At 39.9% G+C, this 21392-nt stretch overlaps 1 protein-coding gene across 1 annotated transcript in view; it reads right to left on the bottom strand.

The window, feature by feature from the left end:
• LOC108246957 (cadherin-2) overlaps window positions 1-21392 on the bottom strand; it is a 122281-nt gene that overhangs the window by 29961 nt on the left and 70928 nt on the right. The window contains exons 3-8 of the mRNA XM_017434750.3: window positions 19851-20077; window positions 16549-16722; window positions 13446-13601; window positions 8457-8601; window positions 2127-2299; window positions 617-754 (exon numbers count right to left, since the gene is read on the bottom strand). Of these exons, the coding sequence (XP_017290239.1) occupies window positions 617-754; window positions 2127-2299; window positions 8457-8601; window positions 13446-13601; window positions 16549-16722; window positions 19851-20077 (1013 nt within the window). The remainder of the gene's footprint in view (window positions 1-616; window positions 755-2126; window positions 2300-8456; window positions 8602-13445; window positions 13602-16548; window positions 16723-19850; window positions 20078-21392) is intronic.

Here is a 21392-nt window from a genome sequence, read left to right as displayed (position 1 = left end):
AATCATCAAAATTAAACGAAATAAACATTTGAAATATATGAGTTTGTATGTAATGTATGAATATAATATACAAGTTTCACTTTTTAAATGGAATTACTGAAATCAATCTACTTTTTCATGATATTCTAATTTTATGACCAGCACCTGTACATTTCCTATACAGTCAATGTTCCACTCAAAAAGCTGCAAAGTCATTCCTATCTTGCTTCTGCTGATATGTTTTCATGAGAAAGGGTTAGCTACAGTGATAAAGCTTGCTCCACTCCCAGTGGATATGCCTGCCGGCTGCAGTAGACTTTTTTTTTCCACAGCTCTCTGTAAAGCCTCTCTCCTCCACTCATTCCTTCCTCACAGAGGCCAGAGGCTACAGCAGATAAAACACTGTCGGACACCATTTAAAAGATAAAAAAAAACCTGGATTCAATAAATAAAATCCACATAACTGGTTTTGCATCATTCCAAGTTTTACAGTCAATTCCACTTTTAATGTTCAATTCCATGAGTCTGTCTGTGTTTTCCACAAAATCATAGGGCCCTCAAAAAATGTCTTATCTATGCAGGCTGAATCAGACCAAGAACATATTCTCTGAATGTGAGTGTGTGTGGGTGAACATACTGTGTCTGTAGTAAAATCAGGAGGATTATCATTGACATCAGTGATCCTGATGACAGTAGTGGCAGTGTTGGAAAGGCCGTAGGTGGGATTTCCCTCCATGTCGGTAGCCTGGATGATGAGGGTGTAATGGGTAACTTTCTAGAACCAGAAAGAAAAAAAGAGAAATTAAAACCAGTTTTTATGTTTCTCACCAGTTCTTTACTCACCTGTATTTTGGCCTAAAACATTACTTATATCTTCTTCATTCTGACCCTGATGCTGACGCTGCTACTCTCTCCACAACCTACATAACCTGTTAGAACGTTGTTCGATCATGGCAAAATTGGAAAACCTCTTTCAGTGTGTAGGCAATCATGTTGCTGCTACACTCTTGGTAGGGCTGCTCAATTAGGAAAGAACCATTTTCTCAGTTTCAGTCAATATTGTAATTACAGTTACTGAAAACAATTATTCACTCAGTTTGGAAACACTTTACATTTTTAGCACTTAAAACAACTGCAATTTTTCTTTGATACCTTCCTGTTAAACTTTCTCTTAAAGTATCTGACAAAGTGTTTATTTAATGTACTGTTGTATTTTAACTCTTCCCTCTTTGACATGCTGATGAAGATGACGATGATGAAGACAATGCTTGATTTTGTTGAAATGTTGAATAGTGACAGCTCCCTTCTTCTTTGTTTTTATCTGATTGTTCAGGTTGTCACATATTTTGCAGTCCAAGACACTCATTCGTGCAAAGTAGGGAACCTACAGAGTTCATCTTGAGACCTCACCAAGACCCTGCAACGACCACCCATGTTCTGGTTGAATTTTAACATCCTAGAGGGGTGGTCATCCTGTGTGAAATGGCCAGATTTTAGCTGAATACTGAGCCAGAGCCTTCAAACAATGTTACTTACATACTTTCTCAAATATCTTACTACTTTTGTGTTTCCAGAATGATATTGTCATTTTTTTGTGAACATTAACAATAATGTAAATTTGACTTTGTGCATGACAAATATAACAATAACACTAATTCATCATTCTTGCAGGATGTTTTTATAATTTTGTTAAAAAAAACAAACACACTGCTAACCTATATGCATTTTGCTTTCTATTTACTCATTTATACTGTGGATCTACAAAAGATGTGGTATTAATGTGAAGATAAAAACATTAGGAAGCTGTTCTCAATGTGTTGTAAACAAATCAGTGTTTATTCATTTTATATTTTCCTTCAGGCCCTGCCTGCTGTGGGCTTGAGCCAGATAAATATGGCTATAAAGGCCATTTTTTTATTGATTTCATGCAGGCTGTCAAATCATCGGTCATTGCAAAAGGCATGGGCTCAAAACAGATGGGTTCTGGAGAACTCACTGATGTCAAAATATTACTCAAATAAAAAAATACATGCTGTGTTTATGCATCAGGAAACCCTCCAGGCTCTATGCACTTTGACTGAGAAGCAGCTGCTCCATATGGATACAGAAATGAGCCATGCAAAAGGCTGACTGGAACACTCACACACCTCCCGATCAAGGCCTGCTGCCACAGTGATGATGTCACCAGTCTTGTTGTTAATGGTAAACATGTTGGAAGAGGGGCTCGGGGGATTCTGGGAGAGGATCTTGTAACGCAACATCCCATTGGCTGTTTTTGGGTCATCCTTATCCACGGCTGTCACTGTCATCACAAAGGATCCTGAAGGGGAGACACAAAGCAAGTCAACACCCACATGTATGCGTGTGTATGTGAATTCATGTCTAAGTTGGAGGACTTCCATGAGCACAAATATCAGCTGAATAGGTGTGCTTGTGTGTGTTGGGGTAGGTGATACATCAAGTATGCTGATATCTGAATCAATAACAAAAATAACTATGTAAGAAATTTCAAGTAAATATAAATATATACTTTTTTAAAATATATACGGCACCAGGAAGAAACAGAGAACTAAGAATTTCATTGCATGAATAAATTATTTTTTGCATATGACAATAAAACATTCGAATTTGAATTTTAACCATTTCAACACTTTTGAAAATTTGAATTTATTTTTAGTACAATTGTAGATCTTACATTTAAATTTTTATTTGTACTAATGTGATTGTAGATATCTTTCATTTGAATTCTGACTAGTGTGAATGTTATTGTGAAAAAAAGAAATACTAATATTGATATCTAAAACATTATTTAGAGAATGGAGTGTGATTTGATTAAATGGTAAAACAGCCTGCCATAATAGTGTGAACTCAACTGATTACAGGCAGAGCTGAGCCAGTATGAAACACATTGAGCAAGCACAAGGCACATCATTATTGGCTCATATTAATATACGTTCACATCAGTCTCACTGTCTGCTCAACTATTTGGTAAAAAAATGCACCATATTTTACAAGACACATTATTCTCTCAGGACTGGTCTTAAAAGGCTAAAATTTTTTAACCAGTATGTCACTAATTTCTGTGTTTGGTTTCTTGTTTTGGCTTGTTTGTTGGTTTTCTGTTTCCTTGTCATCTTTCACCTCCCCAGTAGTTTTCCAGTCATGCTTGCCACACCCACCTCACCTGCTCCTGTGCAGCTGTGGACCTGCTCATCAGGTCCACAGCTGCACCCAATAATCATCTTTCCCTCAGTGTTTAAAACCTGGTCATCTCCTCCACTTCCCCGCCGAATCATTGTAGTTCTTGTGTTAATGTTGGACCCTGTACCCTCATTGTCTTGCCAAGCCTTGCCACTTCTGGATGTTTTGTTAGTTCGTTTAGCTGCCACGTCAGCCTTTTGTTTTCTGTTTTTCTTCTACTCTATAAATTAGTTTCCGTTTCAAGGATGAGTCTGTGCTCTGGTATCGCCTTTGTCTCCACTAGTCCTGACACATAATTTGTCTATGAAACTGATTGTCCTAGAATTAACAATGTAATCACAGTATTTAGCAATCATGATGGCAGAATCTGACTTGTGCCAGGCTAGTATTTGATTGCTTCAATAATATTCAAAACCTTGATAGACAAACATAAGCATCAGAGTACCTCACCCAGAAAAGGGTGGCCGAGCCTTGGTTCCTGGGGCTCAGATGGGCCAAGCCTGTGAAAGAAAAAGAATGCCACCTCCACATGAGAAGGACCATCGCTGTTGGGTGGCTTGTATGCTGAACGGCAGACAAGAGGGGGTCCATGGCCATGCATAAACAAGCTCTAGGGACATGGAATGTCACCTCATTGGCGGGTAAGGTGTGTGAGGTTGAGTGATTTCAACTAGATACAGTTGGGCTCACCTCTACACACAGCTTAGGCTCTGGAACCCAACTCATGGAGAGGGGATGGACTCTTTCCTACTCTGGAATTGCCTAGGTAGAGAGGCTTCGGGAAGGTGCGCCTTGGTGTTGGAGGTTTCCCCAGTGAAAGGAGGGTTGCCTCTCTGCGGCTCAGAGCTGCAGGAGGGAAGATTCTCACTGTTGTTTGTACTTATGAACCAAACAGAAGTTCAGATTACCTGGCCTGTTTTGCTCCTGGGTGATTTCAATGCCCATGTGGGCATGAGTTATCTGGAAGGGGATGATTTGGAGGAATGGCCTTCCTGATTTGAACCCGAGTGGCATTCTGTTATTAGACTTCTGTGCTAGGCATGGGCTGTCCATAACAAACACCATGTTCAAGCATAAGGCAGTTCATAAGCCAAAGGTTGTTGATCGATCTTGTAATCATGTCATCAGACCTGCGGACCTACACTATATTGCCAAAAGTATTTGCTCGCCTCCCTTAAGACGCATATGAACTTGAGTGCCATCCCATTCTTAATTCATAGTGTTTAATATGATGTTGGTCCACCCTTTGCAGCTATAAGAGCTTCAACTCTTCTGGGAAGACTTTCCACAAGGTTTAGGAGTGTTTATGGGATTTTTTGACCATTTTTCCAGAAGCTCATTTGTGAGGTCAGACATTGATGTTGGATGAGAAGGCCTGGCTAACAGTCTCTGCTCTAATTCATCCCAAAGGTGTTTTATCAGGTTGAGGTCAGGACTCTATGCAGGCCAGTGAAGTTCTTTCACACCAAACTCGCTCATCCATGTCTTTGTGGACCTTGCTTTGTGCCTGGTGCGCAGTCATGTTGGAACTGGAAGGGGCCATCCCAAACTGTTCTGACAAAGTTGGGAGCATGGAATTGTCCAAAATGTCTTGGTATGCTAAAGCAGTCAGAATTCCTTTCACTGGAACTAAGGGGCCAAGTCCAGCTTCTGAAAAACAACCCCACACCCTAATCCCCCTTCCACCAAACTTTACACTTGGCACAATGCAGTCAGACAAGTACCGTTCTCCTGGCAACCGCCAAACCCAGACTCGTCCATCAGAAGATGGAGAAGCGCGATTTGTTACTCCAGAGAATGCGCCTTCACTGCTCTAGAGTCCATTGGCGGCGTGCTTTACACCGCTGCATCCGACACTTTGCATTGCACTTGGTGATGTATGGCTTGAATGCAGCTGCTCGACCATGGAAACCCATTCCATGAAGCTCTCTGCGCACTGTTCTTGAGCTAATCTGAAGGCCACATTAAATTTGGAGGTCTGTAGTGATTGACTCTGGAGAAAGTTGGCGACCTCTTCGCACTATGTGCTTCAGCATCTGCTGATCCCGCTCCGTCAGTTTACGTGGCCTACCACTTCGTGGCTGAGTTGCTGTCATTCCCAGACACTTCCATTTTCTTATAATACAGCTGACAGTTGACTGTGGAATATTTAGGAGCGAGGAAATTTCACGACTGGATTTTTTGCACAGGTGGCATCCTATCACAGTTCCAGAACTTCACTGAGCTCCTGAGAACGATCCATTCTTTCACAAATGTTTGTAAAAACAGTCTATATGCCTAGGTGCTTCATTTTATACACCTGTTCATGGCAGTGATTGGAACACCTGATTCTGATAATTTGGATGGGTGAGCAAATACTTTTGGCAATATAGTATATGTTTTGGACACTTGGATAAAGAGAGGGGCAGAGCTGTCAAATGATCACTACCTGGTGGTGAGTTGGATCCGGTGGCAGGGGAGGCTGCTGGACAGACCTGGTAAACCCAAACAAGTAGTGAGGGTAAACTGGAAACCTTTTGCAGTGCTCGCTGTCTGTGAGATCTTCAACTCACACCTTCGGGAGAGTTTTTCACATGTCCCAGGGGAGGTCAAGGGCATTGAATGTGAATGGGCCATGTTCAGGTCCTCTATTGCAGATGTGGCTTCCAGGAACTGTGAACTGAAGGTCAGTGGTGCCTGTCACGTCAGCAACCAGAAGACCCGCTGGTGGATACCAGAGGTGAAAGAGGTTGTCAAGCTGAAAAAGGAAGCCTTTAGTGCTTGGCTGTTTTTGAGGACTCCCAAAGCAGCTGACAAGTGCAGGAGGACTGCAGTGTCTGTGGTTGCTGATGCAAAAACTCAGACTCAAGGAATTTGAATAAGACTTTTGGTTGGCCTCAAGGAGATTCTGGCAAACTGTTTGATGACTCCAAAAGGAAATGCAGGCCCCGTCTCAGGCTGTGCTTGATCTGAGTTGGGAACTGCTGATGACTGGCGATATGGTTGAGCGGTGGAAGGAGCACTTCAAGGATTTCCTTAATCTGGCCATCATGTCCACCTTTGAGGAGGCAGAGTCTGGGCATTCGGGGGAAGACAAGTCCATTACCATGGCAGAGGTCACAAAGGTAGTCAAAGAGCTCCATGGTGGAAAGGTCCTGGGGTGGATTTGCCCTGAGTTGCTCAAGGCTCTATACATTGTGGGGCTGTCATGGTGGACACGTCTCTCCAATGTCACATAGAGGACCATGACAACACCTGTGGAGTTGCAGACTGGGGTGCTGGTTCCCATTTTTAAAAAGGGGGATCGGGCAGTGTGTTCCAACTATCGGGGGATCACATTTCTCAGCCTCCCTGGGAAAGTACCTATGGTACTGGAAGGGAGGCTCCAACTGATTGGTGAACCTCAATTCCAGGAGGTTTTCGTTCTGGTCGGGGAACAGTGGACCAGATCTTCACCCTTGTGGGGTTGCTAAGGGGGTCATGGGACTTTGACTTTCCAGTGTGTTTTGTAGATCTGGAGAAGGTTTATGATTGTGTTCCCTGAAGCATTCTGTGGGTGGTGCTGCAAGAGTATGGGGTTCCTGGGTTGCTTTTGTGGGCTGTCCAGTCCCTGTTTAACCAAAGCAGGAGCTGGGTCCACATTCTCAGCACAAAGTCAAACTTGCTCTCTGTGCAGGTCGGATTCTGCCAGGGCTGTACTTTGTCTCCGATCCTGTTTGTGGTGTTCATAGACAGGACATCGATCAATCATGGTGTGTCTGGTTTGGGAACCTTAGGGTCTCCTATCTGCTTTTTGCAGATGATGTGGTTCTGTTGGCGTCTTCAGGCCATGACTTTCAGCGTGCACTGGGACAGTTCGCAAGTGAGAATTGGTTAGGATGGGAGTCAGCTCCTTTAAGTCTGAGGTCATGTTTCTCAACCAGAAACGGGGGAATGAGTCTCTGACTTAGGTGGAAGAGTTCAACTATCTCTGAAAGTCTTGTTCACAAGTGATGGTAAGATGGAGTGGGAGTTAGATTGACAGATTGGGGCCTCGTTTGCAGTAATGAGGGAATGCTTTGATCGGTTTTGGTGAAGAAAGAGTTGAGTCAAAAGGCAAAACTGATTAACTGGTTCATCTATGTTCCAACCCTCACCTGAGGTCATGAGGTTTGGATAATGATTGAAAGAATGAGATCACAGATACAAGCGGATAAAATGAGCTTCTTTATAGGGTAGCCTGGCTCAGACTTGGGGATAAGGTGGGGAGTTCCATCAACCGGAGGAGCTCGGAGTAGAGCCGCTGCTCCTTTGCTTTGAAAGGAGTCAGTTGAGGTGGTTCACGTATCTAATTAAAATGCCTCTTGGCCACCTCCCTTTGGAGGTTTTTTTGTGCATGTCCCACTGGGAAGAGACCTTGGGGCAGACCCAGAACTTGCTGGAGGAATTATGTATCCTCTCTGGCCTGGGAATGCCTTGGGATCCCCTAAGAGGAGCTGGACAAAGTCTTTGGGGAAAGGGATGTCTCTGTGACCCAACCAGAGATAAGTCGTAGAAGATGGATGGATGGATGGATGGAATAATATTAGCATAAACAACACAGCATATTAGCAGTTCTGGTTTTGTGACAGTTTCTTGCCACTTTGACAAAACAGTTTCAAGTTAAACTGGAGGCAACTATTAAAGAAGCAAGGAGGCACAGGGAATGGAAGTCAACTTGCTGCAGTTACACCTCTGGGCTGGGAAGAGCCAAGCCAGTGACAAACAATGCTTCAGTCACTTGATGTTTTCACCTTGTGAGATTCACTTGTGTAAGCACAACATTGATGCAGGACTTGGCTGATCTCATTGATGCATTTACAGACAACCTTAAAGATGAGCTTGTATTTGTGTCCTTAACACAAAAATGTACTGTAAAAAGGTCTTGTGACTCTTTCCACAAAAATAAAGAATAACATCCAAATGTGACTTTATTCAGTTTGTAGAATCTCAATGTGGCTAAAGACTTTTAGGAGGGGTTAAAAACAGACCTTTCCTGAAATCTAAGAGGATGTTCAGACCTGTTGTAAAAACATTTTTTTAACTATGCAATTGTGATCAAATACCACAAAATTTGTTCTGATGGAAGACCTCCTACTAAACTAAAGTCAACCTATATAAAAATGACTCACCTGCTCATTTTTATCTTAACCATTTAGAAATAGAAAGTGGTTTTGTCAAGGAAGAAGTGTAGAAACATACATGCTTCTCAAACAATTTTAAGTATGTTTGTTCTTGTGTGTGTGTGTGTGTGTGTGTATAAATATTTATGTCTGTACCAGGCTTGGATCCTTCGGGAACAGAACCATTGAAAATGGAGTGAATAAACTCTGGTCTGTTATCGTTTTGGTCAATAACATTGATAACAATATCTATTGGGTTCTCCACTTGGTTCCCATTCAGGTCCACGGCATGGGCTCGTAACTGTACACAAAAACACAAGCAAACAAAGCAAAAATAAATAAAAAATTAGTAAAACATTAATATTTTCCATTTTCTGTTCTTTATTTGTACAAAGTAAGAGCTTAATAAAACTTTTGGTCAAGTCTCGAAGAAGAATGAGCTTTACACAATTGTATGAAAGCTTCATGTTTGTAAAGAAAGGCATAGCATTCCTGGAAAAAATGCATATCACTCACCATTTTTCATGTCAGAGTTTTAAACTAAAAGTTGATTTATACTCTGTAAGAAGGGAAAAAGTTGGCTTGCTGGCACATGGTTGTGAGACACTCTTTTTTGAGTGGAAATTTTATATTCTACAAGAACTGCAGCCAGAACTCCTGGGAAGCTGCTTCACTCTGCCTTCCCTGTACAGATTTTTGCTTCCCCTTACCCCAACCAGGCAATTTTTTATACAGACTTAGACCATACACTCTATTTGGCATTTGAAAATATATCATGAAGAGATCGGCATCGTTTCTGACAGACTGCGCAATAAAGATCTAACAGTGGGAATGTGTCCATTTGCTGCCTAGCTAAACTCCTACCTAGCCAAGACAGCTATGGGGGAAGGGCCATCAGTGTGTGTTCAGGGTCTCCTCCATGCACAATAACTGTGATATCTCCTTTAATAAGTTCATAAGATAGCCATTTGTCTATCTTTATAAGTTTTTAAGTTTTACTCAAACAGTTATAGGGATGGCTGTTGAGCAGTTGTTGAGGAATGACACCATTGGAATTCAACTGCTGTTTCTGCAAAAACTTGCCCACAACAAAGTTCTGACCAATCACACAATAATTGTCACATACTGCCAGGAGAAAATGTTCTGTTCGGACCTTGTGTTGAGATGGGACTGTTGAAGCTTTTAGAAGAGCAGAATGACGAGATTTTTGCCATATATCTACATAAGTTAGAGCAGATTTCTTCATTTTTTGCAGGGTATAAATCCACCATAAAATTATCTCATAATGAGAAATGACTAATTATAGTGGTTTTTATCAAACATTGAAAATTACCTTATGCACAATCTTGTGTGCAAAAAGTGTAGCACTCAAAGTATGTGTTAGGTGTGACTTTAAGATACTACCACATCCAACTTTAGCTGATATCTGATAAATTGACTGAGTTATAGTTTTTTTCAATGACTTATATACTATAGACATGACATCAAGTGACTTTGGATGAGCTAAAAATGCCACCATCTTAAGGAAGTAATTCATTTCAACTTTTCCGTTCAGCAGTACTGTAATTCCTTGAAATTGTGCTGCATTTGCTGCACAAATCGTCGCGAAAAATGCCAGGACGGCATAAAATTTCATCAATATATTTCTTTTTACAAAAACGAGGCTGAAGAACTGAAAGACAAGAATCTCATCACTGAGGAGCTCAAAGCTGGAATCACTTGCAGGTAGGTCATTAAATGGGACATCTTGATGTGTATTACATGAAAATTAGGAGGTTTACGTCATTGTATATTATATTACATATCTATTCAGTATATAAATATTATTTATTGTGGTCCCTTATTCTAGACAAAGCACATTCAAATGACCCTGTAGCCTATGTTACTCAACTCCAGTGGCGGCTGGCCAATAGAGGGCGCTAGGGCGCCGCCCCACCACTCACATTACCCTGAATAAGACGTAAAAAAATTTAAATTAAATAGTAAAATAAAAATATTTCAAAACCTATGTATATATATTTTTAGTTGTGTGAGATAAATATTTTATAGTTATTGGTAAGTAAAGTTGTTTCGTTCATCGACGTTGTCTGATTGGTGACGTATTTCTGCCCCGGGGCGCAAAAATCTTTGCCCATAGACTTTCTTTAAAAGTTGTACATGCGCAGTAGCTCCTCTTCAATACAAGAGATGGGACCGTTTTGGGCGCATCTCTCCTGCGCCCAGAGTTGCTGAATGCAGCTGTGTTTGCATTTCACCACCCTCCCACCGCCGGAGCATGGGACTGTTCAAATAATGTTTTTATTATTTTGTTTAATATTACAATAACAGTGTATATCTGTGAGCCTGAATGATAGTGTTTATGTAAAATTGGGCTCATCTTAGTCACAAAAAATCTTAATTTCGTTAGTCCTCAGCATTGTTTACACAGTCCTGTGCCTTTAAGATTACTTTAGCAAGATGGCGTCGCTTTTGCCGCACATTGGCCCGAGCCTTTAAAGCGGCATGTCATGTGTATAAGTCATTGGTTATTTCAGTGTTGGCTAAAGTTGAATAGCTGTGGTGGCTATCTTGAATTAAATTGACTTCAAGTTATTCAGTTGTAGATGCACATCCAATGAGTCATGCTGTTTCACAGCGATATGCCTTTTTTGAGAAACAGCTATTTTACTAGTCTGAAAAACAACAAAAAATGAGCCCCTGTTGGCTAGCTATTAGCCTAGCCTGGAGGAAGACTTCTGCCATTTTCTCTATTCTCTGTGCTCTTTGACTGATGTCATCAGTGATAAAGTATTAACTTTTAAAAAGTATTTGACAGAACATGACTTTAAAATCACTAGACTACCTTTTAAAATGCTCAGGACTTTTCAGTCCATTAGCTGTCAACAACAACATAAGCTCAAGCTGAATGTAGACTGAACTTTACATAAAAAACAATACAGATCATTTTTTTGTAGCCAAAATACTTATGCCTTTTTATTTACAGCCTTCAGGTTTTCAAACTGTAGTTTGTACATGTGCTTCTTATTCGTTGTTTAAAAATCAAAAATCTATATTATACTATGATTATTAAATGAAATTAAAATTATCTCAGGCTTTCAGACGTATCTATTTAGCATAATACTGTTAAAAATGCTAAATATAGGCAGGGATTGGCCTGATGAGTGGTTCCTTTACAATGTGTGTAGCATCAGCATGGGGCTCTCAGAGAGCCGAAGCCTCTCTCATGAATAAACATGGCGCCAATCTCAGCTGCTAGCACTGACAGCTACATCAAGGCCATGAATATTCATCACACGGCTAAAATGCAAATTACCCTGCTGTGACTAGAGATACTCCCTCCTCTGTGTGATTGGGGTGTGCATTCCTACAGATCAAAAGGTTACACTCTGCTCTCTGAGCTGTTTGTGAATATATTAGATATAGTGAGTAAACAGGAAGTGCCTTTTTAAAAAATATATATTTCTTCTTCTCTGCACATAAAAAAATCCAAGGGAGTGTGGCAGGGAAAGAAGAAATGCATATTGCCCACCATCTTTCATGCCTGAGTTTTAGTCTAAGGCCCTGTTTACATAATACTGTTTTCAATGTGTAGGAGCAACCCAACCTCACTGTCGGTCCAAACAAACATTCATGTATTCACCACTGTGGATGTAAATGCTTTCATAATTAAGAGGATTAAGTGTCTGTGCCCATGTGCATGTTGTTGAAATACAACAATTACAGCACTAGCTAGTGACCTGGCATGGAAACTACAGCTGATTCAAGGAGGACAGAATTATTGTGGAAATGTGTAACTTTACCAGGGGTGGAAATTAAAAATTTTGTCTGCTGCTTTACGTGTGGGTTTGGGACATGCTTTACGGCAGCGGCTTTCTGCGCGGCGCGGTGTTTTCACCATAAGTGCTGAAAGATGGAGACGCATGAAGTATCAAACCCGGGGTCGCAACAAGTAGAGACAGCCAGCAGGCAGCCCAAGAAGAAAGACTTTTACCAAAACGAGGGGGACGTCTGTGATTTGGTTCAAGAAGTCCGACACGGAGCAGGAAAAGGTAATATGCTAACTCTGCTAATGCTAATGCTAACTCTGCTATTAGACTGTTTTCTCATCTGACGCCAACACAACAAACCTCTTCTATCACTTAAAGAAGAACCACGAAAAAGAATATTTAACAATCCAAACAGTGCAAGGTCAAACAAGTTGTAAAAGAGCCGGGAATGTTGTGAAAAGTAAAACTATAGCCGGCCGAAGATAATGGAGTCTGTTGTCATTTGATACATATATATTGCTGCACTAAAATGCAGCAGATCTCATTTGTGAAAGTTCAGTTAAATGTCACTTCGAAATAAAGCTTGAAAAAGGTAAGAAATTAGATTATTTTTTTCATATTTTTCAGAGAATAACTGACAACGTACGTAATTGGGGTATATCGTGATATATATCGTTATCGTGATATAAAATTATCCATATCGTGATATAGGATTTTTTTCCATATCGCCCAGCACTATTACTTGCTTTTATATGACCTTGTTCTGCTTTTAACTGGCATTTGCAACATGCAGTATTTAGCTATTGTTTTCCTGTTTCAGTTCATGTTTTGTAACTTAGCTTTTATCTAGAATTTTTAAACTTTTGTCTTTTAGCTAATGTTTTGCTTCTTTTAGTTTTTAGCTACCCTTTAGCTACTTTAGTTTTAAGTTTGAGTGAGCATTTGTTACTTTTGTCTTTTAGCTAATTTTTCCTACTTTTAACTTTTAGCCATCCCTTTGCTTTGTTTAACTTGCATTTTGTTATTTTGAACTTTTAGATACAATTTTGTTCCACTTAGCTAGCTTTTTGCTACTTTTAGATTTTAGCTTTTGTTTTGCTACTATTAGCTAAAGTTTTGCTACATTTGTTTTTTTGCTCTCTTTAGCTTTTAGATAGTGCCAACTATTTACCAACTTAGTTTAAGGTTTTTCAGATAGTTTCAGCAATGTAATTCAGCGCTCAGCATTAACACTGCATGTTGACAGGACATGTAATTTCCCTAGTTATAATGTCTCTCATTGGTTCTGGGCCAAACATGGACCATCATGGTGTCTGCACTGATGAGTGCACTGATTCTGAGGCTTCAGGTTGCTTTGCTGTGGTGGAGCCAAACTCACATGGAAGTTGGAGATGTGTTCCCTGTCCAGGGGTTTGGTGACAGACAGCTGGCCTGAGATGGGGTTGATGATGAAGATACCAGTTGGAGGCTGATCTGCCCCAGGACCCGTCACACTGTAACGCAGCATCCGGTTCTTGTCCCGATCAGAGCGGATCTACAAGACAGACATGGGAGAAGCAGAAGAAGAAGAAGAAGAAGAAAAAAGAATGTTTATGATGTATACTTCAAGTACTACATCTTTGCTTAAAATTTTAACATTAAGTGTTGGTGTCAACCTTATCTGTCTGTTAGCAAAATACCTCATGAACCACTGAATAAATTTGAATGAACCTCTCAGAGAGTAATTACTTGATGTACATCCACAACTTGTTAACTTTTGGAGATGACTCAATTCAACACAGCTTGTTAACTCTAGCTCAAATAAAAAATGCTTTAAGTCAGTCAGATATTTAACAGCTTAGTCTTCTCAAACATATCTCCTGAGTGTGGCATGCTGTGACATGAGAATTGCATTAAAATACAAATAACATTAGTTTCAAGGTTTGAAAACCTCCATCATTTCTCATCTTAAGATGGTCTTAGTTTAACACTCTGGCATGAAAGGCGGAGAGCGGTAGGGATTCTTTTGTGGCTTGCTCTGCCTTTAATTAGTAATAAGTGTTAAATATTTTCTGTTGTAAAGTTTTTATTCGGCATCAATTAAACATTTTCAACCCATGTCCGTTTAGAAAATAAAATACATTTATCATTTAGTCACTCTGCTAATTTTGTTATTGAAAACTGAGCAGTATTGGTGAAAGACGCTGGCTGGTATAACAGAAGAATAGACATGGGACAAAAAAAGGGCCAAAAGTTTTGCAGAAAGTTGTAATAAAAAACAATAAAATTTTGTCTTGCTGTATATTTGTGTTTTCATTTTTTCAGGTCTGTTAAAGAGGCAGAATGTTAATATATACATGGATTAATTACCAACAATAGCCATTGTCCTAGAGTGTTAGTCAACACAATTAACTCTGTTGTTACTTAGTCTCTAAAGTTCTGCCAGACGCCACAGCCACTACCTGTGAGAACTTCCTTCATTTCTTTAAAAATAAAGCAGCATCAGTCAGCCTGGTCCTAATCCTGCTGCAGACTTCTGTTGCTGCTGTAGCAGCAGTTGGGTTCGAACAGTTTGAACCAGTTTCTCTCACTGAAATTGTGCAACACATGAACTCCACTAACGGCCCTCTGGACATTCTTCCTCCTATCGTTTTAAAAGAGGTTTTTAAACACTATAGCTTATTGTGTTTTATTCTTACCCTAATTCAGGAACTATCCCTGCTGCTTTTAAACATGTAGTTAGGCCCCTTCTTAAAAAACCTCACCTCGACCCATCAAATTTGAGACCCATTTTTCACTTGCCCTTTCTCTTCAAGGTCTTAGAAAAAATAGTATTTTAGCAGTTACTACCTGTCTTAGAAAACCATGGCATTTCTGAAAGATTTCAGTCTGGCTTTAGATCTCGACATTGTATTGATTTTACCTTGTTAAAAGTGATGACATCACCATGTCCATTGATACTAAGTGTCCTGATACTGTGGTGCCGCTGGACCTTGCTTTTGATACAGTTGATGATGCTGTATCTGGTTAAGCTCTCAAGTCTCACCTTCTATTTGATCAACAGAACTTTTTCTGTCATGATTGGTAATTTATCATCCTCTAGTGCAGTGATTCTCAACCCTGGTTCTCGAGGAACACTATCCTAAATGTTTTTGTTGTTTCCCGGCTTTTCAGCATGTCTTCAATGTCTGCAGAAGCCTGTTAATCACTTACTTATTCAAATCAGGTGTGTCAAAGTGGAGAAACAACTAAAACATGCAGTGTTCATCTGGAAATCACTGCTCTAGTGCTTCTCTTTCTTGTGGAGTGCTGCAGGGCTCTATTCTCAGTCCTTTCCTTTTCTCTCTTTATATGCTGCCACTTGGATCAGTTACAGACAGACACAACTTTTGTTTTCATTGTTATGCGGATAACTTTCAGCTTTATTTGCCCATGAAGCCTAGAGGCAGTGACTTTCAAATGACTTTTCTTGATTGCATTAGTAACATTAAACAGTGGCTCAACCAAAACTTCCTGTTTTTAAATGAGGAAAAGACGGATTGTATCTTTTTTGGTGCTGATGCTCTTTGTAATTTTAGTGGCCGACATTGAAGTTCAGACCCACAGTTAAAAACTTGGGGGTGACTTTAAAGGAAAAACAGACTTAATAAGGACTTGAAATTTGACAAACAAATAGCTTCTGTAGTTATGACCAGTTTCTTTCAATTACGTCTTTTAACCAAGATCAAGTCATTTTTAAAAAATCGTCTCAACCTAGAAAAGGCTATTCATGCTTTTATCAGCTCGAGGCTCGACTACTGTAAGCGTCTTTGTGCTGAAATCTCCCAATCCTCTCTTAGCCAGCTTCAACTTGTCCAAAATGCTGCTGCCTGGCTTTTAACTAACACTTCCAGACATAAGCACATTCCCCCTGTTTTATTCTTTCTCAACTGGCTTCCAGTAAATTTTAGAATTGATTTTAAACTCTAATTGTGTTCTTTTAAAGCTCTTAATGGCCTTGTCCCATCTTATGTAGCTGATTTAGTGGCTTTCCGTGAGTATTGGTGGACCTTGGGAGAAGGTCAACTAATACATCTTTACTGTATGTTCCAGTCCAAATACAAATGTTGGGGTGACCAGGCCTTTTCTATTGCCTCACCCAGGCTATGGAATCAGCTTCACTAGGACTTATACTCCATCACCAGCCTGGGTCCTTTTAATTTCAGCCTCAAAACCTTTTTATTCAGGCAGGCTTTAATACCTAATGGCATTCTACCATTTTATTCCTATTTTGTGATCCTTATATACTGTTCTTAATTTCTGTTTTAACTTTTGTATTGTGAAGCACTTTGATCCCCTTTTGATTATAAAGGGCTTTATAAATAAATGTTGACTGACTGTTGATTTTTAGAATGACTTTATATTTTGGATGAGTTTGTGTTCTGCACATGAGGGCAGGGTGCTTTCAGCGGCTGTAAAAAAGTATATATTTTTTTATTTAGGTGTGTGTGTGTGGATCTCACCCTGACTAGATCCTCTGGGAATTGTCCTCGTGAGTTTTCTGGGACGTTGATTGGTGGAATGACCCAATCTCTCTTTGCACGCCTCAGAGTGCTGTCGCCCCTGACGACCATGTTGCGCCATGGAAACAAGATCTCTGGCTCCTGCTGAGTCAGTTCTGCATCACTGGACTTTACCTGTAGAGATTGTAAACAAGCCGGGATAAAATGTGCATGAGGTCTCACTCTGTCTCTCTCTCTCACACTCACACACACACACACACACACAGAACCAAGTACCACAGCTGAGTGCTGGCTGGTGACTCAGGGTGTCTCTGACCTCATTCCACTGGCCTGAATTAATGCCCTTATTATAGTCTTCTTAAAAGTGACTACCACCTGTCATCATGTGTGGTGTGTGTGTGGCACTGAGCTTGTGCTCTGTAGCTACAAATCTTTATGACTGTACATGTTTGCTCCCTCCCACCACTTATAAAGACTTCAACACATGGTTTCACACATGGACACACAGATTCTCAGTTAGTCTTGATTCAGGTATACACAACTTAAAGTAGTATCTCACAGGGCTGCAACTGTTGGAGACAAGCCGGAGACTCAAAATTGCAAGAAATTTGTGAATTTCCCAGTGTAGTCTTCACTACATTCTAAGTGTTTGTGACCAATGAGCTGTGTGGCCACATTTAGAGTGGCCAGTTTTTGACACCACCTTTTATTTTCATGTGCACGGCTTGTAAAACTGCAATTTTGAACATGCACATTATTTTGTTGCCCTCCTCTGCCCACACCATACTGACTTTGCACCCATATTGGCAGCCACATCTATGTTTATGGTTTAATCTGCTGTACTCTTCTTTTAACTAGAAATGAAGACCAGACTTTTAATAATTACTCTGGGTGAAAGAATCACCACACTCAAAGGCTGAAGTCAATGTCCAAGAGAGATGCAATCAGTAAGAACAATGTCTCATCAATGTCACGAGTCCATCAGCATGTTTAATGAGAAACACATGGGTGTAACACTCAATATTTTTCCATCACTTCCCATTGATTATATTTCACTGTTTATAAAGTGTGCCTTTTAAAATTGGACATCCTAGAGCTACCTGGCCTGTGTGAAAATACAGCTTTAGCGCTTATAAGACAGGCTGGAGATGCCTGCAGTGATTCTTTGACTATTTTGAGAGAGAATATTTGTCACACATTTTTTTTTAAACATGTTTATAACTCAAGTGACAGACAAGACTGTAAGCCTCTGTGAGTCGCGTGAGGAAACTGAAACCTAATAGGGCTGGGTGATATAGTCAAAAATTAATACTGAAACCCTCTGTACATTGGGAGGAGCTTTTGTGTCTTGATGTCAGTGGCTTCTATCTCCTTTTTTGGCCAGGTTATTATACCAGCTGTAGCTGTCTGGGAGTTGGTGTAACAGTTAAGTTACATGACAGGAAGATCAATGGTTTGAATCCCGGTGCCAACATGGTGGAAACATAGATAAACATAAACCAAATAAATTTGCCTCTCTATTAACAGCAAATATCTCTTTTGCCAAGAAATTTTACCGAATGCATCTAGAGTGTGACAGATCAGACAGGAGTAACAGGAGGCTATCAACATTTAGAGCTATATTCAACTCCACACCATTTCTACTTATGCCAGATATATTGGAAACCTCCTATGCAATGACTGAGGCAGCATTACAATCCAAGAAAAAAACAAAAAGAAGACTTAACCCTCTGGAGTCGATGGATGCGCCAGAGTGTCCAAGTCCCATGAACGATTTGAATCATTTTAGTGGGAAAGATGCATCCTTTTTGAGACCCTGTTTCAATTTGTTTCAAAAGGACAGACTTCAAACTATACACCGGTTTTTAAATTGTGTTGATAGGCCAAGGAAAACCAGTTATGATAAATAATTGATGCCACACGTTTTTTCTAAAAAATCATTGTCATATCTGAAGCGCATTAGAGTGAGAGGCAGTGGCGAAGCCAGAGAGTCTCCGGGAGAAAACACCTATCTCCAATAAACTCAGTTTCATCTAAGAATATGAATGAGAATAAAACTACTTCTAAGAACCTGCCAGTAGCTGTGCCAGAAGTTTGAAGTCTAACTGATAGCACAATATGAATCACATAGGGTCTTCATCCTTTCTCAAAAGCAACAACCTTTGGGTAGGCATGCTTGTAAACAAAGACTCAGTAAACATCTCTGATAGGACTAGGGCCATCTACTTCCAAAAGGTTTTGTAGTCTTTGGATAGGAAGTCATCTGGACCTGTGCTTTTACTGCTTTGTAAAGATTTAACTGCAGCCTCTAGGTCTATTGCCAGGATTGGTTGGTACAGTTTCTTGACCAGATTCTGTTCCAGAGCAGGAGTGTTAATGCCACTGAGGCGGGATATGAGGTCTGCAAAAATGAGAGCTATCAGATTAACACAGCCACTGATAAAATTGCACTAAAATTGTATTTATTTCCAGTGGTCCTAATGTTACTCCTGCATTAGTTTCAACTCGAGGCATTGTATGTGTTGCAGTTGGTGAGCCAACAATGTACTGGTTCTTAAAATGTAAATTTCAAATTGAGTAAATGTTTAGTGATTTGCTGTGATGTGATAAGATTCTGTTCAGGTTGCAACAATATTTGTTCTGTGTATGTATTTAGCTGGTATGAAATTGCTCATAAAGAATCTAAAAACGTGCACAATGTGAAACAATCTCCTCCCTTATTAAGCCTTCATTTCTTCCCATAACACGGAGGCTGTGACTTCTGAAGTCATATTAACCTGAAAGTAAAAACTGATTGGTTTAGAGACTAAATTTAGCAAGTCACTATCTAGGAGTAGATGTGGTCTCCCATTAGCAACTTTCTGGAAGTAAATGTTCATAAAGACTGAAGCGTGGTCTGAGACCACAATTAAGAGTCTATACTAGTGTTTCTCAATGGGGGCGGTACCGCCCCCCAGGGGGCGCTGGCAGCAATATTTTCAAAAGGGAGCGCTGATACTCTTTTGGGGGGCGTTTGTTTGAAGGTACACTATTACACTAAATATTCACAACACTATCAGTTTAAACTTTGAACTACTTGCAAAAATATGGTGGCCTATTCATCATGGTTGTTAGCAAAAAACTATTAAAAAAGCCATGTACACTCTCTTTTGAACAAGGGTGTTGATCACCTGTGACTAATGTATTTCTCATGTGATTGCATGCACTGGACCCTCCAGCATAAATACAAGGCCAACTAATAACATTCATGGTTTACATCCATAAAACGTGAACATGCACTCGACATGCGTATATATACATACCTGTTGTGGTGCAGTGCTGTTTTTTGGACGAATGTGGAGATGAACTTTGATCTTCCACAGCTGTTTGGACTGCAGGTCTTGAGCATAGACCACCACCTCAGCTTTGTTCTTTCCCACCAGGTTCAGGTGCTGTTGGGCGTAGACAACACCTTGCTGACTCACGATAAAATCAGGTGAATTGCCAACTCTGAACAACACCTTTCCTTCACCACAGTCCACGAAGGTCACTGTGAAAAAAGGCAGATAAACGTCAGAAAAGCTGAAAAACCTGTCACCTGAATAACGTCCTATGTGTTTGGATGAGTTGTTTGATGTCTACATACACCCTTATCCTTTTGGAAAGACAAAATTCCCATGCTGACAGGGCCTTACTTTAATAAAATATGTTTTTTGGCTCCTAAAACACGGTTTCCATATGGACACAAGGTTGACACAGTAAAAAAAAAAAACATTTGCATAATCACAAAAGGCCACTTTAGTGTAGACGGGGCCTTGCCCAACAGGACAGGAAAGCTAACAGCTAGTCCGAACACAGTCAAGACAAAAGTTAAGAAATTTGTGACAAAGAGAACAACTGCTTCATGCAATAAGTGGTGAGGTGTAAAAATTCACTCCAACTGCTGGGACAGTTTTGGGTTAGAGTTGTTTTAGATAAATTTGCTCTCCATTGGTTCCTGCTTTGAGTAGATGTTAAATTCATGAAAGTCCCTCCTGATTTGTGGCTAAACTAAGATTGTTCTGACTGTTGTCTGCTGCAGGTAAGACACTGACCATAGACATAAGCCCTTCATGCAACTCACTTCAAAAGGATGAGGAGTCCTTTAAGGAGCCAGACAAGGGTCAGCTCAGGAACACAGTGAGATAAGACCAACAGATCAATATTTGTTTAATCCTGAGGGAAATCCAAGGCAGCAGGTTAGCTTCTGTGACAAGCAGCCACAAACCAAAAAAGAAAAATGAAAAGAAAATAATAAAAGCCAAAGTTTAATATTAAAAAAAAGACAAATGAAAGTTTAATTGTTGATTCAATTAAATTTTCTCAATTCATTTTTTGGAGGAAAATGAGTTGTTTAGATCAATTGATCATAAAATAAATTAGTCAATCAATTAATGATATAAAATATCAATATATAGCCAAATATTAAACATTACTTCACTTGTTCAAGATCAACAAAACAAAATTTATTTCTTAGGGAGAAAGACCTACAAAAAATAATAATTTTAATTCGTATCAAATGATTTTAATGTTGGAGTTTGACATACAGCAAAATCATGTGCGTTTCCCCAACTGTTTATCTAATTAATCATTACTTAAATGATTATTTGATTCTTCTTCGTTTTCTTTTGACTGTTCCCCTTTCAGGGGTCACCACAGTTAACCCAACATCACTAGTGGCCCCTGTACTGGGGCAGCAGTAGCCTCACTGTTCCACCTGCCTCTCTCTCATTCACACTCATGTACCCTGTCTTGCTATGGCTGACTTTAATACCTCATCTTTCAAGTGCAACTTAAATGATTATTTACTATATATGGATAATATT

Source organism: Kryptolebias marmoratus, linkage group LG18 (assembly GCF_001649575.2).
Source record: "Kryptolebias marmoratus isolate JLee-2015 linkage group LG18, ASM164957v2, whole genome shotgun sequence".
Lineage (NCBI taxonomy): Eukaryota > Metazoa > Chordata > Actinopteri > Cyprinodontiformes > Rivulidae > Kryptolebias > Kryptolebias marmoratus.
This window is presented reverse-complemented; position numbering and strand designations above follow the sequence as displayed.